Source organism: Lemur catta, chromosome 8 (assembly GCF_020740605.2).
Source record: "Lemur catta isolate mLemCat1 chromosome 8, mLemCat1.pri, whole genome shotgun sequence".
In the NCBI taxonomy this organism is placed as follows: Eukaryota; Metazoa; Chordata; class Mammalia; order Primates; family Lemuridae; genus Lemur; species Lemur catta.
This window is the reverse complement of record NC_059135.1, coordinates 84,361,075-84,378,106: the sequence shown is the minus strand read 5'-3', so window position 1 is coordinate 84,378,106 and position 17,032 is coordinate 84,361,075. Positions and strand designations below refer to the sequence as shown.

The 17,032-nt window shown below is 35.5% G+C and overlaps 1 protein-coding gene across 1 annotated transcript in view; it reads right to left on the bottom strand.

Annotated features, from left to right (window-relative positions):
• DARS1 (aspartyl-tRNA synthetase 1) overlaps positions 1 to 17,032 on the bottom strand; it is a 70,327-nt gene that overhangs the window by 24,384 nt on the left and 28,911 nt on the right. Inside the window, exons 5-7 of the mRNA XM_045559266.1 lie at positions 5,646 to 5,748; positions 2,088 to 2,168; positions 1,011 to 1,070 (exon numbers count right to left, since the gene is read on the bottom strand). Coding sequence (XP_045415222.1) covers positions 1,011 to 1,070; positions 2,088 to 2,168; positions 5,646 to 5,748 — 244 coding nt within the window. The remainder of the gene's footprint in view (positions 1 to 1,010; positions 1,071 to 2,087; positions 2,169 to 5,645; positions 5,749 to 17,032) is intronic.

Below are 17,032 nucleotides of genomic sequence, written 5' to 3'. Positions count from 1 at the left end.
TCATATTTTACTGTGAAAACTCCCATTTTTCAATGGTGGCAATGAATTTAAATTTAAAAACAAACAAACAAACAAACAAACAAACCCCAAACCAAAAACTCTTCAGGACAAATTCTAGAGGCACAAATTGATAATAACTTGTGTGAACAAATCGCATGGATGAATATAGAATGATGTCTAACTGCTGTGGCCAATATATATGAAAAACTTGAGGTTTCTAGGTAGTATCAAGAGGACTTTTGATTACTGCTCACTTTTCCTATACAAATTAAAACGGAAAAGGTAAAGGCAGATAAAAAGCAAATAATCAGGAGTAACAAATGAGTATAGGATAAGGGCAGACACACGATTGCAAAAGAGCTGGAAGGAACTCTTAAGGTGACAAAGAATTTGAGCTTTAGGTAGAATATTTAAGTAAAGGAGGAAGTGTGGTCAAAGTATTAAGAAAGAAAGATGACATTGGTTTTACTACAATGTCATAATAATGAAACCACTGAATTCTCTTTCACTTGCAACCAAACCAGAAAGGGAAACAGAAGACCCATGAGATTACTGCATAAACCACCAGGGCAAACTGCTTCTATATTATTAATTCTGTGTTCAGATCAAATTCAAAGAATTGAGGAATTAATTACTCATCTCTACCTGGTTGTTCTAAAATGTGCATACAAATTTTTTCACAATTCTGTAGTGATGTTAATAGTTATGGTTCTACTGGATGACTAACTTGTCTAAAACAGGTATCACCTGGAAGCCAGCCCATTTATTGGCTTCAAGTTTATTTGTCATTTAACACGAAGTGAGTCCATATCCTGACAGTATCAACTGTTTCTGTTGCTTGTAGTTCTTTTTAGGGGAAGAGTCAGTCAGAAAGGTAAATTGTCTCTTGCATGATCATACTTACATATAGGCAAATGCCAATTAGCTTTATAAGCCTGAGATAGGTATGGTATCCCCGCCCATCTTGACTTCAGGATAATCACATCACTTAATAAATCAATGAGGCATACCCTAAGATCAATGACTCTGTTGTCTAATCTTGTATCCTGGTTAACTGTAGCTCTTCCTTCCTAAGAAAAAGGATGAAAAAACAGATTTTACAAATTTTTTGAAGAATGCAAAAAACACTTTTAGAAGCCATGTTTACCCTTTAATGATTGATTCTGTTAATATTATGTCCCTAAATCAGGGATCCAAAATAATGGTAAAAACAAGAAGCAGGGCGAGAGAAAGAAAGAGATGGAAAGAAGAGAAAGAATGAACAGATGTTACTGCTTTTTCTCCCTCCTCCACCTCCAAAAGCCATGCCTTATTACTGGGATGTCAGAAGAATTAACCATCTATATCTTCATTGATTCCTGGATTTAACCTGCTGGCCCCAGGCTGAATGAACAGATAAAAGCTGACAGAGAGTAGTGGTTCTCAAAATGTGGTCTGGGGAGCAGTGAGGATCCCTGAGACTTTTGGGGAGTCTATGAAGTCAAACCTATTTTTTCATAATAATATTTTAAAATACTTTTTCTCCCTTATTCTTCATGAATATATTGAGGAGTTCTCTAAAGGCTATGTATTTACTATCACAATAGGACGAATGCAGAGTCAATATGAGAATCTATTAATACTCGTCATCTAGTAAGCTAGACATTACAAAGATTTATAGATACATAATACAATGTCAGTCTTGACACTAAATTGTTTTTTGTTTTGGAAAATGGTGATTTTTCATAAAATATGTTATTTATTGTTATTTTCATTATTTATATAAGAATATTATATATGTAAACATGTAATATATTTATACATTGAATTCATAAATATTTAAAAATTTCTGCTTTAACTTATAATTCTATAAATATTCATAGATACATCAACAAAAACAAAAGCTTAAAAACAATTATTTTTAAGAATGTAAAAGGGATCTTGAGACCAAAGTTTGAGAACTGCTGATGTAATAGTAAATTTAAACAAAAATAGAGCTCAAATCAATTCACAGGCATCCTTAGGACAAAAGTAGGGCATTAGGTTTTCAATGTTTTGCAAACTAAATACATAGAGGAAGCATAATATTTCATAAGTACAATTTTTACCTCTTCTCCTTCTGCCTCAGGCCGAATGGCATCATCCAGCTGCAGGGGCAGGCGAGGTTCAGCCAAACTGATCACATAAATCTGAAAGTGAGAGATTGCCAAAAATAGCTGAAAGCATATAAAACCTTTTATCTTTTGCTAAAAAAATAATCTACAGTTGACTTAAAAATGAAGCAGCATTTGCATACATCTTTAACTGAAACTATTTGCTGAAATCAAACAAGATGATATACGTTTTTCACCTAAAAAATGAGGATGATAATATTTTTTGCCTACTTCTGTGGGTTGCTGGAACAGTCAAATGAGATAACACATATACAAATACTCTGTAAACTTTAAGGTGGCTACCAACGTAATAAGTAAGGACTAGAGTGGAAGACACTGGGTTTAAGGCCTAGCTCTGTCACATAAAGCTGTTTTTAGGCAAATAATTCTCAGAGTTTCAATTAAAATGAGTTCTGCTGTAAGAATCAAATAAAGTAATGAATGTGAAGACACTTTACTCTTGTAAAGGGGCCATTAGCATATGACTTGCTATTTTTGTTAACAGCATTTGGCCAGTACCATGACTAGGACCAGTCCAGCTCTGCTACACTTTTCTCATTCTTTCTTTTCCCAAGGACCCCTTCATTGCCCTTTGTCATCAAACATGCTACATTTCATTTCCTGCCGCTCTTCTGGTTGGGAGCTGCCCTAGAGGATGTTCCTTTATGTTGTTAAATTCCCTCAGTATTCACTCACACTCATTTCACATTTTAGTGGTAAAAAACAATTAGGTCATAAAGACTGAGCTAGAGTTTTTTGGCTTAAAAAACACGTTACTGTATTAGTTATCCCTAACTACACCTTGAAAACCTGCCAAAGCACTAAAGGGAAATAGACCTTACTTATTCAGGAAAAGGAATTATATTCTTACAGGTGGCAGATCACATTTAACATATATTTCAAGAAAAAGTGTAGAAGGATAGTCCAGTTTTCCTCATAATAAAACAGAAATATTTGTCACCACTCCCTATACCCAAGTGGCGGGGTTCCCCTTTGATGAGTTAACAGAAACTTGATCTCTAATCCAAATTGAAGAACTGAAGAGCTTACCCCTCCTACTTTTATAATTAGTGGAAATTCATTTTCTCCTTCATTAGGTTGTGACGCTTGACAGTAAATTGTCAAGAATTTCAGAACTACCAGAACTTCACATAGTGCTTGGCATAAAGTATATATAATCAGTAAGTGCTGGTTGAATAAATAAATAAATGAGACAAAGCCATTACATTACTTATGAAAGATTCTATTTAGAATACAATACTTTATGCTTTGTGAAGTACTTTATAATTACTTTTATTAAGGCAAAATTTGTCTATAAGCTCCTTAGGCTTAAAATTTATTATTAACATTTATTAAGGTTATACTGTATACTAGGTAATAAGATATCACAGTACATTTGCTTGCTGTAGTCACTGAAATTTTTTTTATTAAAGTAAAAGATATGGGGGGGGATTGCCTTTCTTGGTTAGCCTAAATGGATTTATTCATTTATCTCTATTCTTATGCTTTGGTTAGTCTGTCTTTACTAGGTTGTAGATTTCCTGGTGGGGCTGGTTGAAAATGAGACTTACAGAAACAAAAGAAGTAATTTGTCAAGTTAGGTCAGTAAAAAAATACAACTTTTTTTTTTTTTTGAGACAGAGTCTTGCTCTGCCACCCCAAGTAGAGTGCACTGGCATGATCGTAGCTCACTGCAACCTCAAACTCCTGGGCTCAAGTGATCCTCCTGCCTCAGCCTCCCGAGAAGCTGGGACTACAGGTATACTCTATGACGCCCTGCTAATTTTTCTACTTTTAGTAGAGATGGAGTCTCGCCTCTTGTTCAGGCTGGTCTTGAACTCCTGAGTTCAAGCAATCCGCCCGCCTTGGCTTTCCAGAGTGCTGGGATTATAGGTGTGAGCCATGGCGCCCGACCAAAAAAAATATATAAGATTTTTCTAAGTCTTGAAGGGTTCTAAGACAATCAATTCCAGTTAAATACAAACTTACTCCCAAATTAGCGAGTACATATGGGTCTATTTCTGTGAACCTGTCTTCCTGTCAGTCTGCCTGACTCTGTTGCATACATGTTCATGCAAGTGTACACACACAGGGGTGAGGGTGGAAAGAAGCCAGTTTGTCTTGAAGACTCCTCCTTAAGAGAAATGTAGCCATGCATATCATAGACAAAATCTAGACCTGAATCTGAGAACGGCAGGTTCAAATGTACAGGGTTATTTCTTTCTTTCTTTTCTTTTCTTTTCCCTCCCTCCCTCCCTTCCTTCCTTTCTATCTATCTATCTATCTATCTATCTATCTATCTATCTATCTATCTATCTATCTATTTTTAGAGACAGGGTCTTGCTCTGTCACCCAGGCTGGAGTGCAATGGTGTGAAATAGCTTACTGTAACCTCAAACTCCCGGGCTCAAGCGATCCTCCCGCTTCAGCCTCCCAAATAGCTAGGACTACAGGTGCACGCTACCATGACTGTTAATTATTTTTAGAGATGGGTTCTTGCTATGTTACCCAGGCTGGTCTTAAACTCCTGGCCTCAAGTGATCCTCCTGCCTCTGCCTCCCAAAGTGCTGGGATTACAGATGTGAGCCACAGGCTCCAGCTAGGGTTATTTTAGTAGTACTAAATATGTGTGAATTCACTCATGGTATTTTTAAGTCACTGATAATGAGCACTTTCAATTTTTATGTCTGAGGAAAAAAAAAGATGAGGGATAAGTCTTATAAAAAAAGAAGTTACTACTGGAATATAAGACCAATATGGTATTGTCTCTTTTGATTTCTCTATGCCGTAAAAGTATCAAATATAATGATTATAATGATATAAGATTAAGAATTAATATAATTAATCATCTTCTGAAAGTACATATTCAGAAGAAAATTCAAAGAAATATAGGTTCACTATTATTAGTGAATAAAACTTTTCAGATGTGTTTTATACTTCCCCCTATGTGACTATGGTAGACTGCAAAAATGGCTACAATACTTCCTCCTGCTCCTGTATGTATGTTCCTGTGCAATGATGTTGCCTCTCCTCCCATGAAGAGCTGGAATCTATTTCTTCACCTCTTAAATCTGTTTTGCCATTTGATTTTGACCAATGGGATATTTAGCAAACAAGACACAAGCAGAAGCTTGAAAAGTGTTTATATACTACGGCTTCCCTCTCTTGCCTCTGGTACCATATAAACATGTCTGGGCTAGTCTGCTGCATGAGGGGAGGCCACAGGAAGAGATGCCCCACATATATCAGTGAGCCTAGCCAATGCCACATGGAGCGAATGAGCCATCCCAGCTGGGTGCATCATAGAATTGTAAGTAAATGTTTGTTGTTTTAAGTTACTAAGTATTGGGGCGATTTGTTACATCAATATAACAAAAGCTAACTGATTCAATAATCAACTTATAAATCTCAATATTTTACGTCAACTCTAATTATTGAGAACATATAGATTTGACATGAAAGCTGTAAGAATTACTCAAATCTGTATGTACTTTATATTTTGAAAAGAGTTACCTTCTGAACATGTAACTCAACATCTTGCTGTGTACAGCTTCCAATTTTCTGATTAACTGTTCTCACTACACCTTCTACATCCACGATGCTCTCTTTGTTGATGCTGTCAAGAGAAAAAATTCCCAACTTTAATCATTTCATCATCACAACTTATTTGGTGTTTCAGCAGTAAAACTGAATATGCTAAACTCTTCTTTATAATACAGTAAGCCACTTGAGATAAAGTCAGTCTAGTTAACCTACTTAGAATAAGCTACTATGTAGCATACTTTATGAGATTCCTTGAAGAGAGAATGTTTTTGATGCCATAATTTAGTTACCTCTTATAAAATACTCTGAACATAAAAGGTAATAGGACCAGTACTGAATCGGGAAAAGTAGTAAAAAGTTTTTTAATTATTTATTGAAGAACATTTCCCTCCCTATATTTGAGATTCACTAAGATCAGCATTTCCTATAATGAGAAATATTGGCTTCAATAAATGCAATTACTGCTATGTAATGGAATTAAATAATAGAAGAAGGTCAACTGAAAAGGTTTCAAGGTAATAAGAGGACATTAGGGTGCTGATCTGCAATTAAATCCTCATTGTCTTTAGTTTCTGAGTATACTGTATCATTGGATTTATGACAAAAAGTCTACTGGATTGTATATTCCCACATAAACGAATGCTGCTCTATATGAAGCTTAATACATGATGAGTATAAAATAAATGCATCTTCTAGGCAGTTTATTTTGTAACAGACTTGCATTTTGAACACCAGACACTGAAATTCTGAAATATATTTTAATAATTTATTAAGTAGTTTATTAAACACACTGATTATTTTTTGATCACTAGTACACACCAAGCAAGGCAGAAACGGTATAATCCAAAATGGTGATTTCCATACAAAATGTACCAGTTTTATTTTTGTGTAAATTCTTGTACAGAATGTGTCACAAAATATTTGGTGAAGAGGGTAAGATTTAACTGTCATGGAAAAATTCTACTCATTCTGATAAGGAATTGGGTTCCTAGTAGATGTGATGCTATTAGACATTCCAGAAACCGGACAGTGCTTATTTTACACAAGAGAACACCACAATCCATATCTTTCTTTCTTTTTTTTTTTAAGAGAAAGAGTCTCACTCTTCACCCAGGCTGGAGTGTAGTAGTGTGATTGTAGCTCACTGCAGCCTTGAACTCCTGGGCTAAAGCGATCCTTTCACCTCAGTTTGCCAAGTAGCTAGGACTATAGGTGTGCATTACCACGCCCAGCTAAGTTTTTTGGTTTTTTTTTGGTAGTGATGGGGTCTCACTATATTGCCCTGGCTGGTCTTGAATTTCTGGCCTCAAGTGATCCTCCTACCTCGGCCTCCCAAAGTGGTGGGATTACAGGTATGAGCCACGGGCCTGACTCACAATCCATTTCAATGAACATTTTTGTTCAGAGTTGGAAAAGGATCAAAATGAGAACAATAGGTGGAGATTGGGGAAGAAAAACTTTCATTTCACTTTGCTACACTGCCTAGAATTCTATATATCTGTTACCAACTACCTTTAAAAAATCAATAGTATACATATCTCTTATACTCTCATAAGTCTCCTGCACTAGAGAGAGCTATCAGCTAATACTTAGGTAAAATCTTGTATACTAAAGAAATTCAGAATTTATTATAGCAAAGAAGTTTTGGTGAACTAAGATAAGGTTCCTCTGAGATCTGCAAGGACCAAGAGGCTTCAGTTTACTGTTATAAGGGCTTTCTAATACTGGGCAACTGAGTGCCACTGAATCTATCTTCTATGTGACTGCAACCCACCAATTGTCCTTCTCTATTTGCACAAGTAAATGTGATACCTAGGTATATGATTTAGGCCTGGGGGAGAATTCTATTGCTTATCTTACATGTCTCCTTGGGGAAGGTTTTGTCCTCCTTAGTGATCACTGTACTGCTTCATCAGGTAACATGACCTGCCCCAACTAGAGCTCCACTCTGCTACCTTTCCTCTATGTCCCAGACCACCCCTGGTTCTCTGACCTCACTCCCTTTGACTTCCTAGTAGAAGGCATTCCATTAGCAGATAGTCTTCATCAAGCTAACTCAAGTTAAATACGTCTACTCTTAAAGATTGAGCATCATGCTAGTATCCTTCCAGAAAGAAGCTAGAATGTGGTCGAAGACACTCTGCCCAGGCCAGGCTATAGGTCGAATTCAAGAAAACAAAATTTTCTCTTCTTTATTCTTCAAAAGTACCAGATAACTCCTTTTATCTAGGACTTGAAACTTGGAAGTAAGTCTATTTTTAGTACCTTATTTAATTCTGCAGCATTAAGTACTAAAATATTTGATCAGCTAGACTAGAAAACAACCATCATTTCAAACATTATTTCTAGTCCTAAACAACTTACTTAAAAAATAACTTCTGAAAACATAACCCATTTCTTAAGCTAGGGCCAAAGTTAAATTTCTGAAATTACAAATTGGTCTAGTGAATCAATCAGAAAGAAGGCAGGAATAATCAGACATAGAGAATGCCAACGAATTTTTTTGCCCTTCCAATCTCAGTATTTCCCTTTATTATATTTAGCCATTAAAATAATAGCCCATATAGATGTTAATAAAATCATTTCATGATTTTTTCAAACCCTGCACAATTTAGCTGTATACATCTACATCCATATCTGTATCTATTCCTATCTATTTATAGACATGAGTGAATGCAGAAGAAAAAACATTAAAACAAAAAAAGGTCAGATTCTGGAAAAGGATCAGATTAAAACTTGCTAGCTAGAACTAGAGTAAAATCTATATGAGGGTTGTGTGTTCATGTGTGTGTATAAAATTAGACTCAAAACAAGAGGGATAGGAATACTTCAGTAGAAGGATAAAATTCCATTTTGATTGTAGAAACAGTCTAATTAATATGAGTTTAACTGACACTGTATATGTAGATGGCACAATACTTAACAGTGTATATGCTACCGTGTGGTATCATAAAGAGCCACTATTAAGGATTCAGTTTTACATTTTGAAACTAATATGCCATTATGTCCATATTTTGAAAAAGTGTTGTATCTATTAGTAACAGGCAACTAAAAAAAAAACCTTGGGATTTTTACAGAGGATGTGCCAGGAAAACAAAAATCTATGGTGGAAAGCAGGAGAACTCCTGGGAATTATTTCATTGCAGGAGAAACAGACAAAGTAAATTAAACACATCTTTTCAAGAGCTAAGTATTACTACCATTACCTCCTAAAACACACTATCACCACATTGTATTTTACACCTCTTTCATTTTCTAACCACCTCTCTGACCCTCCATGTAATTAATCATTCTACAAATAAGATAAATTCGTACAGCTTTGATATTAAAATGCTCTAGCTAATAGGCACAACAGACTTCATGTCATTCATTAGAAACTGTCAAACATCAACTTAGTAGTTTAGTTCTGAGTAAAACTGTCTTTATAAAATACAACTGTAGAAAGTACCATTCTTTATGCAAAGTATTTTATAAAAATATTTGAGTTGGCTATTATGTGTTTTTAAACAAATGATTAAATAATTATAAAACATGCAACTTGGGAAAAAAGCAAACAGTAACTATTTTTTCTGAAGGAAAAGAATTCTATCTTCCCAACACTAGTGACAGACGCTTTGCTACTTATGGTCTCACTAATACCTTTAAAGATGGTTTCATTACCTATAGTTCTATCAACCTTGATTATCAGTTTTCATATCTATATCACACAGAAGCTAAAAAAAAGTCTGATAAAACTATTAGAAGTGGGATTAAGTAACAGTTGACTGCTAAAGATTGTGTGTGTGATTATGTGTGTGTGTGTATATATATCTAGATATACACATATATACATGCGCGCGCGCGCGCGCACACACACACACACACACACACACACACACACCCCCAAACAGGAGAGTAGCAAAGAGCCACATCATAACCTAGCATAGTAACAGATGTTCATTATAATGGCCTTCTGTCATTAAAAAAAAAAAACTAAAAAGAATGCATAAAAATAGACTTCAAAGATTCTGTTAAAATGGTCAAAACAGTTTCAGTAAGTGTAGGAGGTAAGCTTCATAGTTTAAAGTAGTTTGCTAATGAGTAATGCCTTATTCTTTAATGTTGCCAAAAAATTTTAAAGTTCTTAGCATATCTCTATGGTACACTAAATTACTGGTCTCATGTCTTCATTTCCCTATAGTAGCAGTATACATCCATACCCTTGCCATGCTTCAAGGTAGGCAGAAAGTCGCTCTAACTTGTGACTTTGAGTTTGGCCATATGACTTCCCATTGAATGGCTACTGAATCCTTGTAGAAAATAAACTGACCATATAAGTGAGGGCTTATTTTTGGGCTCTCTATTCTACGCCATTGGTCTATATGACTGTCTTTGTGCCAGTACCACACAATTTTGATTACTTTAGCTTACAGAAAGTTTTGAAATCAGGAAGTGTGAGTCCTTCAACTTTATTCTTCTTTTCCAAGATTGTTTTGGCTATTTGGGGTCCTTTGAGATTCCATGTGAATTTTAGGATAGTTTTTTATGTTTCCATAAAAAATGCCATTGGGATTTTGATAGGGACTGCACTGAATCTGTAGATTCGTTTGGGCAATACTGTCATGCTACTGAATTTTGAGGTGGCTTATTATACAGTTTTTTTTCAACAGCTGACTAGTACAATCTTAAACTTAAAAAAATTATAAAATTAAAAAAAATCTTTGGGATCAAAGCAATCATCTGAATATAAGGGCTTTAAAAAAGTAAAAGTTTATTTGTACTTCATCACATACACACTGAGAACCTACAACATGTATCATGTAATGAAAAGAGATCATGAGCCACCGCGCCCAGCCTAAAAAACATATACACTAAAATTTGACTATGAAATATTAGGGTTGATTTTTAATCAAACAGAATTTAACCATTTAAATGATTACTGTCCTCCTCAAAGTGACTGTTCAGAGGAAGGACGTAGGGGTTACAAACATATTTCAAAACCACTACTGCCCAAAACAATTTTAAAACTACTCATTGGAAATTACCTCCTCGTTTTGTCAAACAAATCAGGTTTTTGGTGAGCAATCTCATTTATCCCTATTGTTTACTATCCTTCAGAAATGTTGAACATAGAACTCTGGATAAGGAAGAAGAAGAAATAATGAAAAAAAAAAACTGAAACAGAATGGTGTTCCAGAAGCCAATAAAGTAACATGTTTCAAAAAGGAGAGAATACTTAACATATCAAAGGACTGACTAGCTATCTCCAAACATTTTTGATAATTTGATTTACTCTATTAGTAAAAAAAAAAATGGGGGGTATATAGCCCAATATATGTATATTTTATTTATTTATAAATCATATACATGTGTTAGTAAACTTAGGTATTACATTTAGACAATTGTAAACTTGGGTGAGGTTCATAGTTAGCAGTAGTGAATGAATACAAATCAATACTTAATACAGTCTTCCTGATAACTTCTAATTCGGGGGATACTGATAACTTGTCAGATCTGATTAGACTATAATATTTTTTAAAGCCTCATAATGCAGCTGATACAAAGATTTTACTCTATGAGTAGAAGTGTTAGTATTAACATTTTCTTATTTGTGGTTACATTCTTAGTTTTATTTTCAATCTATGGTTTCTTTATAGAAATCCTTTTGAGCCACCTGTCCATTTTCTGAGGGTCAGTTTATTATAATATAATTCTTTAAAACCAGTTAACTTTTAATAGGAACGGTAAACTGAAATTTGTTACAATACACCAGCTGTGAACCAGAGTGAGGGTAGCACTGCTAGCTAGCTCCTTTTTGTTACTGGAATCCTGCAATCTTCCTTCAGAAACCCCACATGCTGTAGAGGTGACATGTGACCTTCTGAGATGCAGTCCAAGTGATAGGCCCACTCTTTATTGATAAGTTAACTATTAGAAAAACTCAAATTCTTTTTCTCATTCTTTTAGATAAAGGAAGGAAGGAAGTTTAATTAATTTCTTTCCCCCAATGGGTACTCTTGGGCAAATCACACTTTGGAGACCACTGGGATATATACAGAACAAGAATCATAAACACTGAGAAAAAGTTATTGCTAGAATAGATGATTTGGAGGTCACTGTTGAAGGTATCATTTCTGTGTAGGAAACTGGTGAAAAAAATATTTAACAACATATAACTCTAGTCAAAGAAGTCACCATCTTTCATATAAATAGAGGAGAAATAAATCTGGGAAAAAAGTAGTTCATCTATCTCTTGCTGATGGATCTCAGTATGAGACGCTGATTCTGGCAAGTCCTCTTCGAATACAAAGAAGCCAGACTGCCCTTCATCAGTGAGTGATGGGAAATGACAGAGTGTGTTCTCATGTTTTTAAGCTATTTTTGAAAAAAATGTTCAAAAAACATTGTTTTAAAAACTTATTTTGATTATAAAAGTATGTATTTATTTATCATCCAGAATACATAAATTTAAGTCTCCGTCATATATTCATTCTCCTCTTCTACAATCACTGTTTTCTGTTTGGTCTATACTCCTCCACATTTTTTCTCAATTGCAGAAAATATGAACTGTTTCATAAACTTTGTGTCATCCTTCTACAGTATTTTTTTTTTTTTTGAGACAGAGGGTTGCTCTGTTGCCTGAGCTAGAGTGCCGTGGAGTCAGGCTAGCTCACAGCAACCTCAAACTCCTGGGCTCAAGCAATCCTTCTGCCTCAGCCTCCCGAGTAGCTGGGACTACAGGCATGTGGAACTATGCCCGGCTAATTTTGTCTATATATTTTTAGTTGTCCAGCTAATTTCTTTCTATTTTTAGTTGAGACGGGGGTCTCACTCTTGCTTAGGCTGGTCTTGAACTCCTGACCTTGAGCGATCCTCCCGCCTTGGCCTCCCAGAGTGTTAGGATTACAGGCGTGAGCCACCTACCCGCCCTTCTATGGTAGTTTTGTTCATTTTCTCTGTATGTCTTTAGTTGTTGTTGTTTTTTTCTTTTTTTTGAGACAGAGTCTCACTCTGTTGCCTGGGCTAGAGTGCTGTGGCGTCAGCCTAGCTCACAGCAACCTCAAACTCTTGGGCTCAAGCGATCCTCCTGCCTCAGCCTCCCGAGTAGCTGGGACTACAGGCATGTACCACCATGCCTGGCTAATTTTTCTATATATATTTTTAGCTGTCCATATAATTTCTTTTTATTTTTAGTAGAGACGGGGTCTCGCTCTTGGTCAGGCTGGTCTCGAACTCCTGAGCTCAAACAATCTGCCTGCCTTGGCCTCCCAGAGTGCTAAGATTATAAGCGTGAGCCACCGCACCAGGCCTGTATGTCTTTTTTTTAATGTTGAGGAAGCTGACACATTTTTATTTTTATAGCTCACATGAAAGTGATCTCAATACATAAATCCGTAAAGTACAAATATTCCTACTATCACTTAGCAATTTCCTTTTATGTTCCAGTTCTTGCGTGAAGTGCTTTTTATATACACTATCACACTTAAACTTCGCAAAGGCCTACAAGGTAGGTATTATCACCATTTTACAGATGAGAAAAATGAGACTCTAAAAGGTTAAGTAATTAGTCTATCATCACACAGCTAATAAGATGATCATTTACTGGTTATTACACTAGATCTGTTACAGACTCAAAAATTAGCACTAAATTTAAATATCTCAAAATGTATCATCAGCTTACTTTGAGATAATACACTCTCATTCTTAGAAGCTCATGAGCTGCCAGATTCCTTTATAGTTTATATGACGGAAACCGAAAATAATAGGTCCTTTAATAGCTTCCCAAATGCCCAAGAATCGTGCTACCTTCCCCCATAACACTGATGTCTCTTGATATCCTGCTGTTGTTGTCAGCCTCAGTATAAATTCAGCAGTCTTTGTATAAAATATGAAGTTATTATTTAAAGTTATATTTAACCTAGAAAGATTAATCCCATAAACTATCTGGGAATTTTTGACACCAGATTTTAGACCTATTTTTTAAGCACATCTTTATCTTTGTCCCAAGTTTTTGATACAAATGTTACACTGGACAGGGCTGAATATAGAAATTGTTTCTCCTCCAACAGATAAATACCCTGTTCCTACAAAGAGGTATAAATCATGTAGGTGTAATTATTCAAGGAGTTGCCATATACAACAGTATAATGTCTTAGCCTATGTTTGCTCACTTATCCACATGGATGCTCAAAGGGTACCCACATGCTCACCTTTCTTTGGGATACCTTCCTGTACAGAATATGTACTTTTACCATAGTACTTACAACATGCCTCTGCATACAGTTGCTTATCTATCTTCTTCCTCTCCCCAAATTAAGTTTCTTATATGATACATGTGCTATTTATAAATCTCTCTATACTCAAGCCCAGCAGAGTGCCTGGACCAGAGCAGGTGCTAAATAAAACTTTTCTAAGTCGGTGAGACTTCTTATGAGTATTATTCTGGTATTTGCTAGATCTAATAGTTAATGTAGCAAACTGAAATTTTAACCAACTAGAAAAATACTTATTTTCATATGAAAGATCTAGAAAGGAAAGAAAATAAACAAACTTGCATGTAGCTAGGTGACTCATTAGAGAATGAGAAACATACTTGTGACTCACCAGCTACCAATAAATCATTTAACCACAATGACTAATACGAAGAAAAACAAAAGAAAATACGTATGTACACAAATAATGTACTGAATATGCCTTATTTTTAGAATAAAAAATCTCTATGTTTGGGGAAGCAGGAAGTGTTATATAGGAACAAATAGCAATATATAAATTTTAACTCTAAAAACTGGTGTTCACATTAATTGTAGCCCTTTATAGTAGTCACTATAACTTTAGCTTTAAACTTTAAAGCCTTGTGTTTACATTCATTGTTGCCCTCTATAGTAGTCAATACAAAAAGGCCTCTAGGACTGCTTAAAAAAAATTTAACTTTACAAGACTCAACCATAACTAACACAAACTACTACTCTATTCCTTTAAAACAGCATGAAATAAAAAATAATTTAAAAAAAAAAACAGAAAAAAGGGGATAACTTCTTACCTCAACATCCGTATCAGCTATTAAATATTAGATAATTAATGTTAACATAAGATAGGGATCTAGAAACACAGGCCTGGAAAAGTATGGCATCTTCCTGCTTCTAGACAAATTTCATTTAAAGACCTTGACATCTGAACAATTTCAGACATATAATTAAGAACCTGTTCTTAAAATCTCTAGGGAATTAGATGTGCCAACCTTCCTGTGTAACTCATTCAGTTGCTTCATTTTTATATGCATTCAGCCATGAGAAAATTGATCTTTCCAACAAATTGATTAAAATAATGTATCTAAGAGTCCTGTGGCACTTAAATCCAATTAGTGAATCAACTTTTTGAATTAGTATATTGATGGATTGGATGATTGGCTATTCCTAGGACAGATAATGTGAAGCAAAACAGTTGATTCCACATTAGACCCCAATGTTTCTTTTAAGGAAAATACTCAAAAGCTAGAAACTGCTAGCAGTATCATCTAGTTAGAAAGGCAAAAGATAAGTACCTCAAATTTAATATCTAAAGTAAATGCTAAGATCGTTATCTACTTAAGATATTAAAAGTGACCTCATATTTTGCCTTTTAAATGATTAGGAAACCCCAGCTGGAACTATCTGATTTGATATTTTTAATAGTGGAGTCCTTGCTTTTTCCCACCTGGTATATGGCCAGAGGGAATAGAGTTAAATGTAGGGCCTCATGTTATTAACATATAAATACCATTATTGCTCCCACTTTGTTGTGTATGAGTTCACATGTTTTAATGTCCAGTCTCCTTGGGTAGTAACATTCAAAATGGAAACATCTTGAGAATAAACAAACAGTCCTTAGGTACTCCTCTAGCACTAAAGATAACTGCAAGCATTTAATATATAAAATTGATTAAATTAGAAATGGCCTTTTTCTCATGGACATATTTCTATCCATACTATTTTCCAAGCCAGATTCTGGCAGAATGGCTAGTTGGCCCACTGACTGAGCTGTAGCTTCCCAAAGAGAATGTGTTACTAAATATTCTCCTGAATTACCTCACACTTCATTGGTCCTCAAGTTTCTAAAGTAAGCTGAAAACATCTATAAGTAAGAGTTTTTGTTTTATTTAAGCACAGAATCCGCTAGGATTGGTTTAGATCTTGTTGGTTATGTGCTGTTTTTAATTATAACAGAAGACTGATAAACTAAGAGATAAAAGGAATGAGATCCTGAAGAGTCCAGTGAAACAACAAAAATACAGGCAGCCTATAAGCCTCTGTTTTCATTATAGAATTGAATATATACCAGTGGGCCCAACTGAGGAATATAAATCAATCCATTATATTACAAATACTCTAACCATGTGTTACAGTCATCAGGACGGGGTTGTAGGATGTTTGCAGGGCAAGAGAAACTAGGAGAGGAGGAGCAGCAGACAAAGGTGCAGCGAGAGTAGTCCTAGGAATGCACACATGGGGTTGCATGAGGTCAGAAGGAGGCTGAAAAGATTGGAAGAAAACGTGGAGACTGACAAAAAGATTAGAAGTCTTGAAGAAGTCCAACAGAAGATTAGAAGGCATGGGAGACGCTGACTGGTGAAAATTACAGTCAGAGAAAATGGCCACTGGAGTTTAAAATGGTAAAGTTCTGAGGAGAAAAATCCAAGCTTGTGGCCACAGGAGTGAGCTGTTAAAATGGAGTCATGGTGAAGAAAGTGGAGGAAAAGTAGGGAATTTTAAGGAAACCCAGGGTGTTCCATAGGGACACTTGAAAACATTTGGAATGAGAGAAGACTTGGGATGGGAAGAGCAGAATACTATCAGCCAGAAAAATAAAAGGGTTTTGGGTAAAACAACCTATTTCAGTCTTTGGGCTTTTCATGAGCTTAAAAGGCTGGGACTTCTCTTCCATTTACTCAGCACAGATAAGCTCAGGAGATATTGCCACTTGCCTATCCAATAGATTGCCTTTCTCCTTTGCTAACAGAGCCCCATTTCTCTTCAGTATCCAGCCTTGATTTGGCTAAGTGCTCTACGGACAGTGAGCCCATCCCAGCTCCAGAGAGAAGGCCATGTTTAGAGCCAGCCCCTCCTGGCAATTTGATTCTAGATTAACAGTGTCATTTCCACTTAATTTCTCAAACTAGAAACTCTGAAGTCATCTCCCACTTCATTATTTTCCTCACCCCCACACATAAGCAGCAAGCAAACAGATAAGACTCATGTTTTATCTGCTCACTGGGCAAGCACCAGTAACTCTTTCAAGAGTACAGTCAGTTTTGCTATACCACTTGTTTTGAAAATGTGTATTTGTTCCAACACAATTGATATTTCAGGGAACAGCTTGAGCAACATAATAAGAATTTTGCA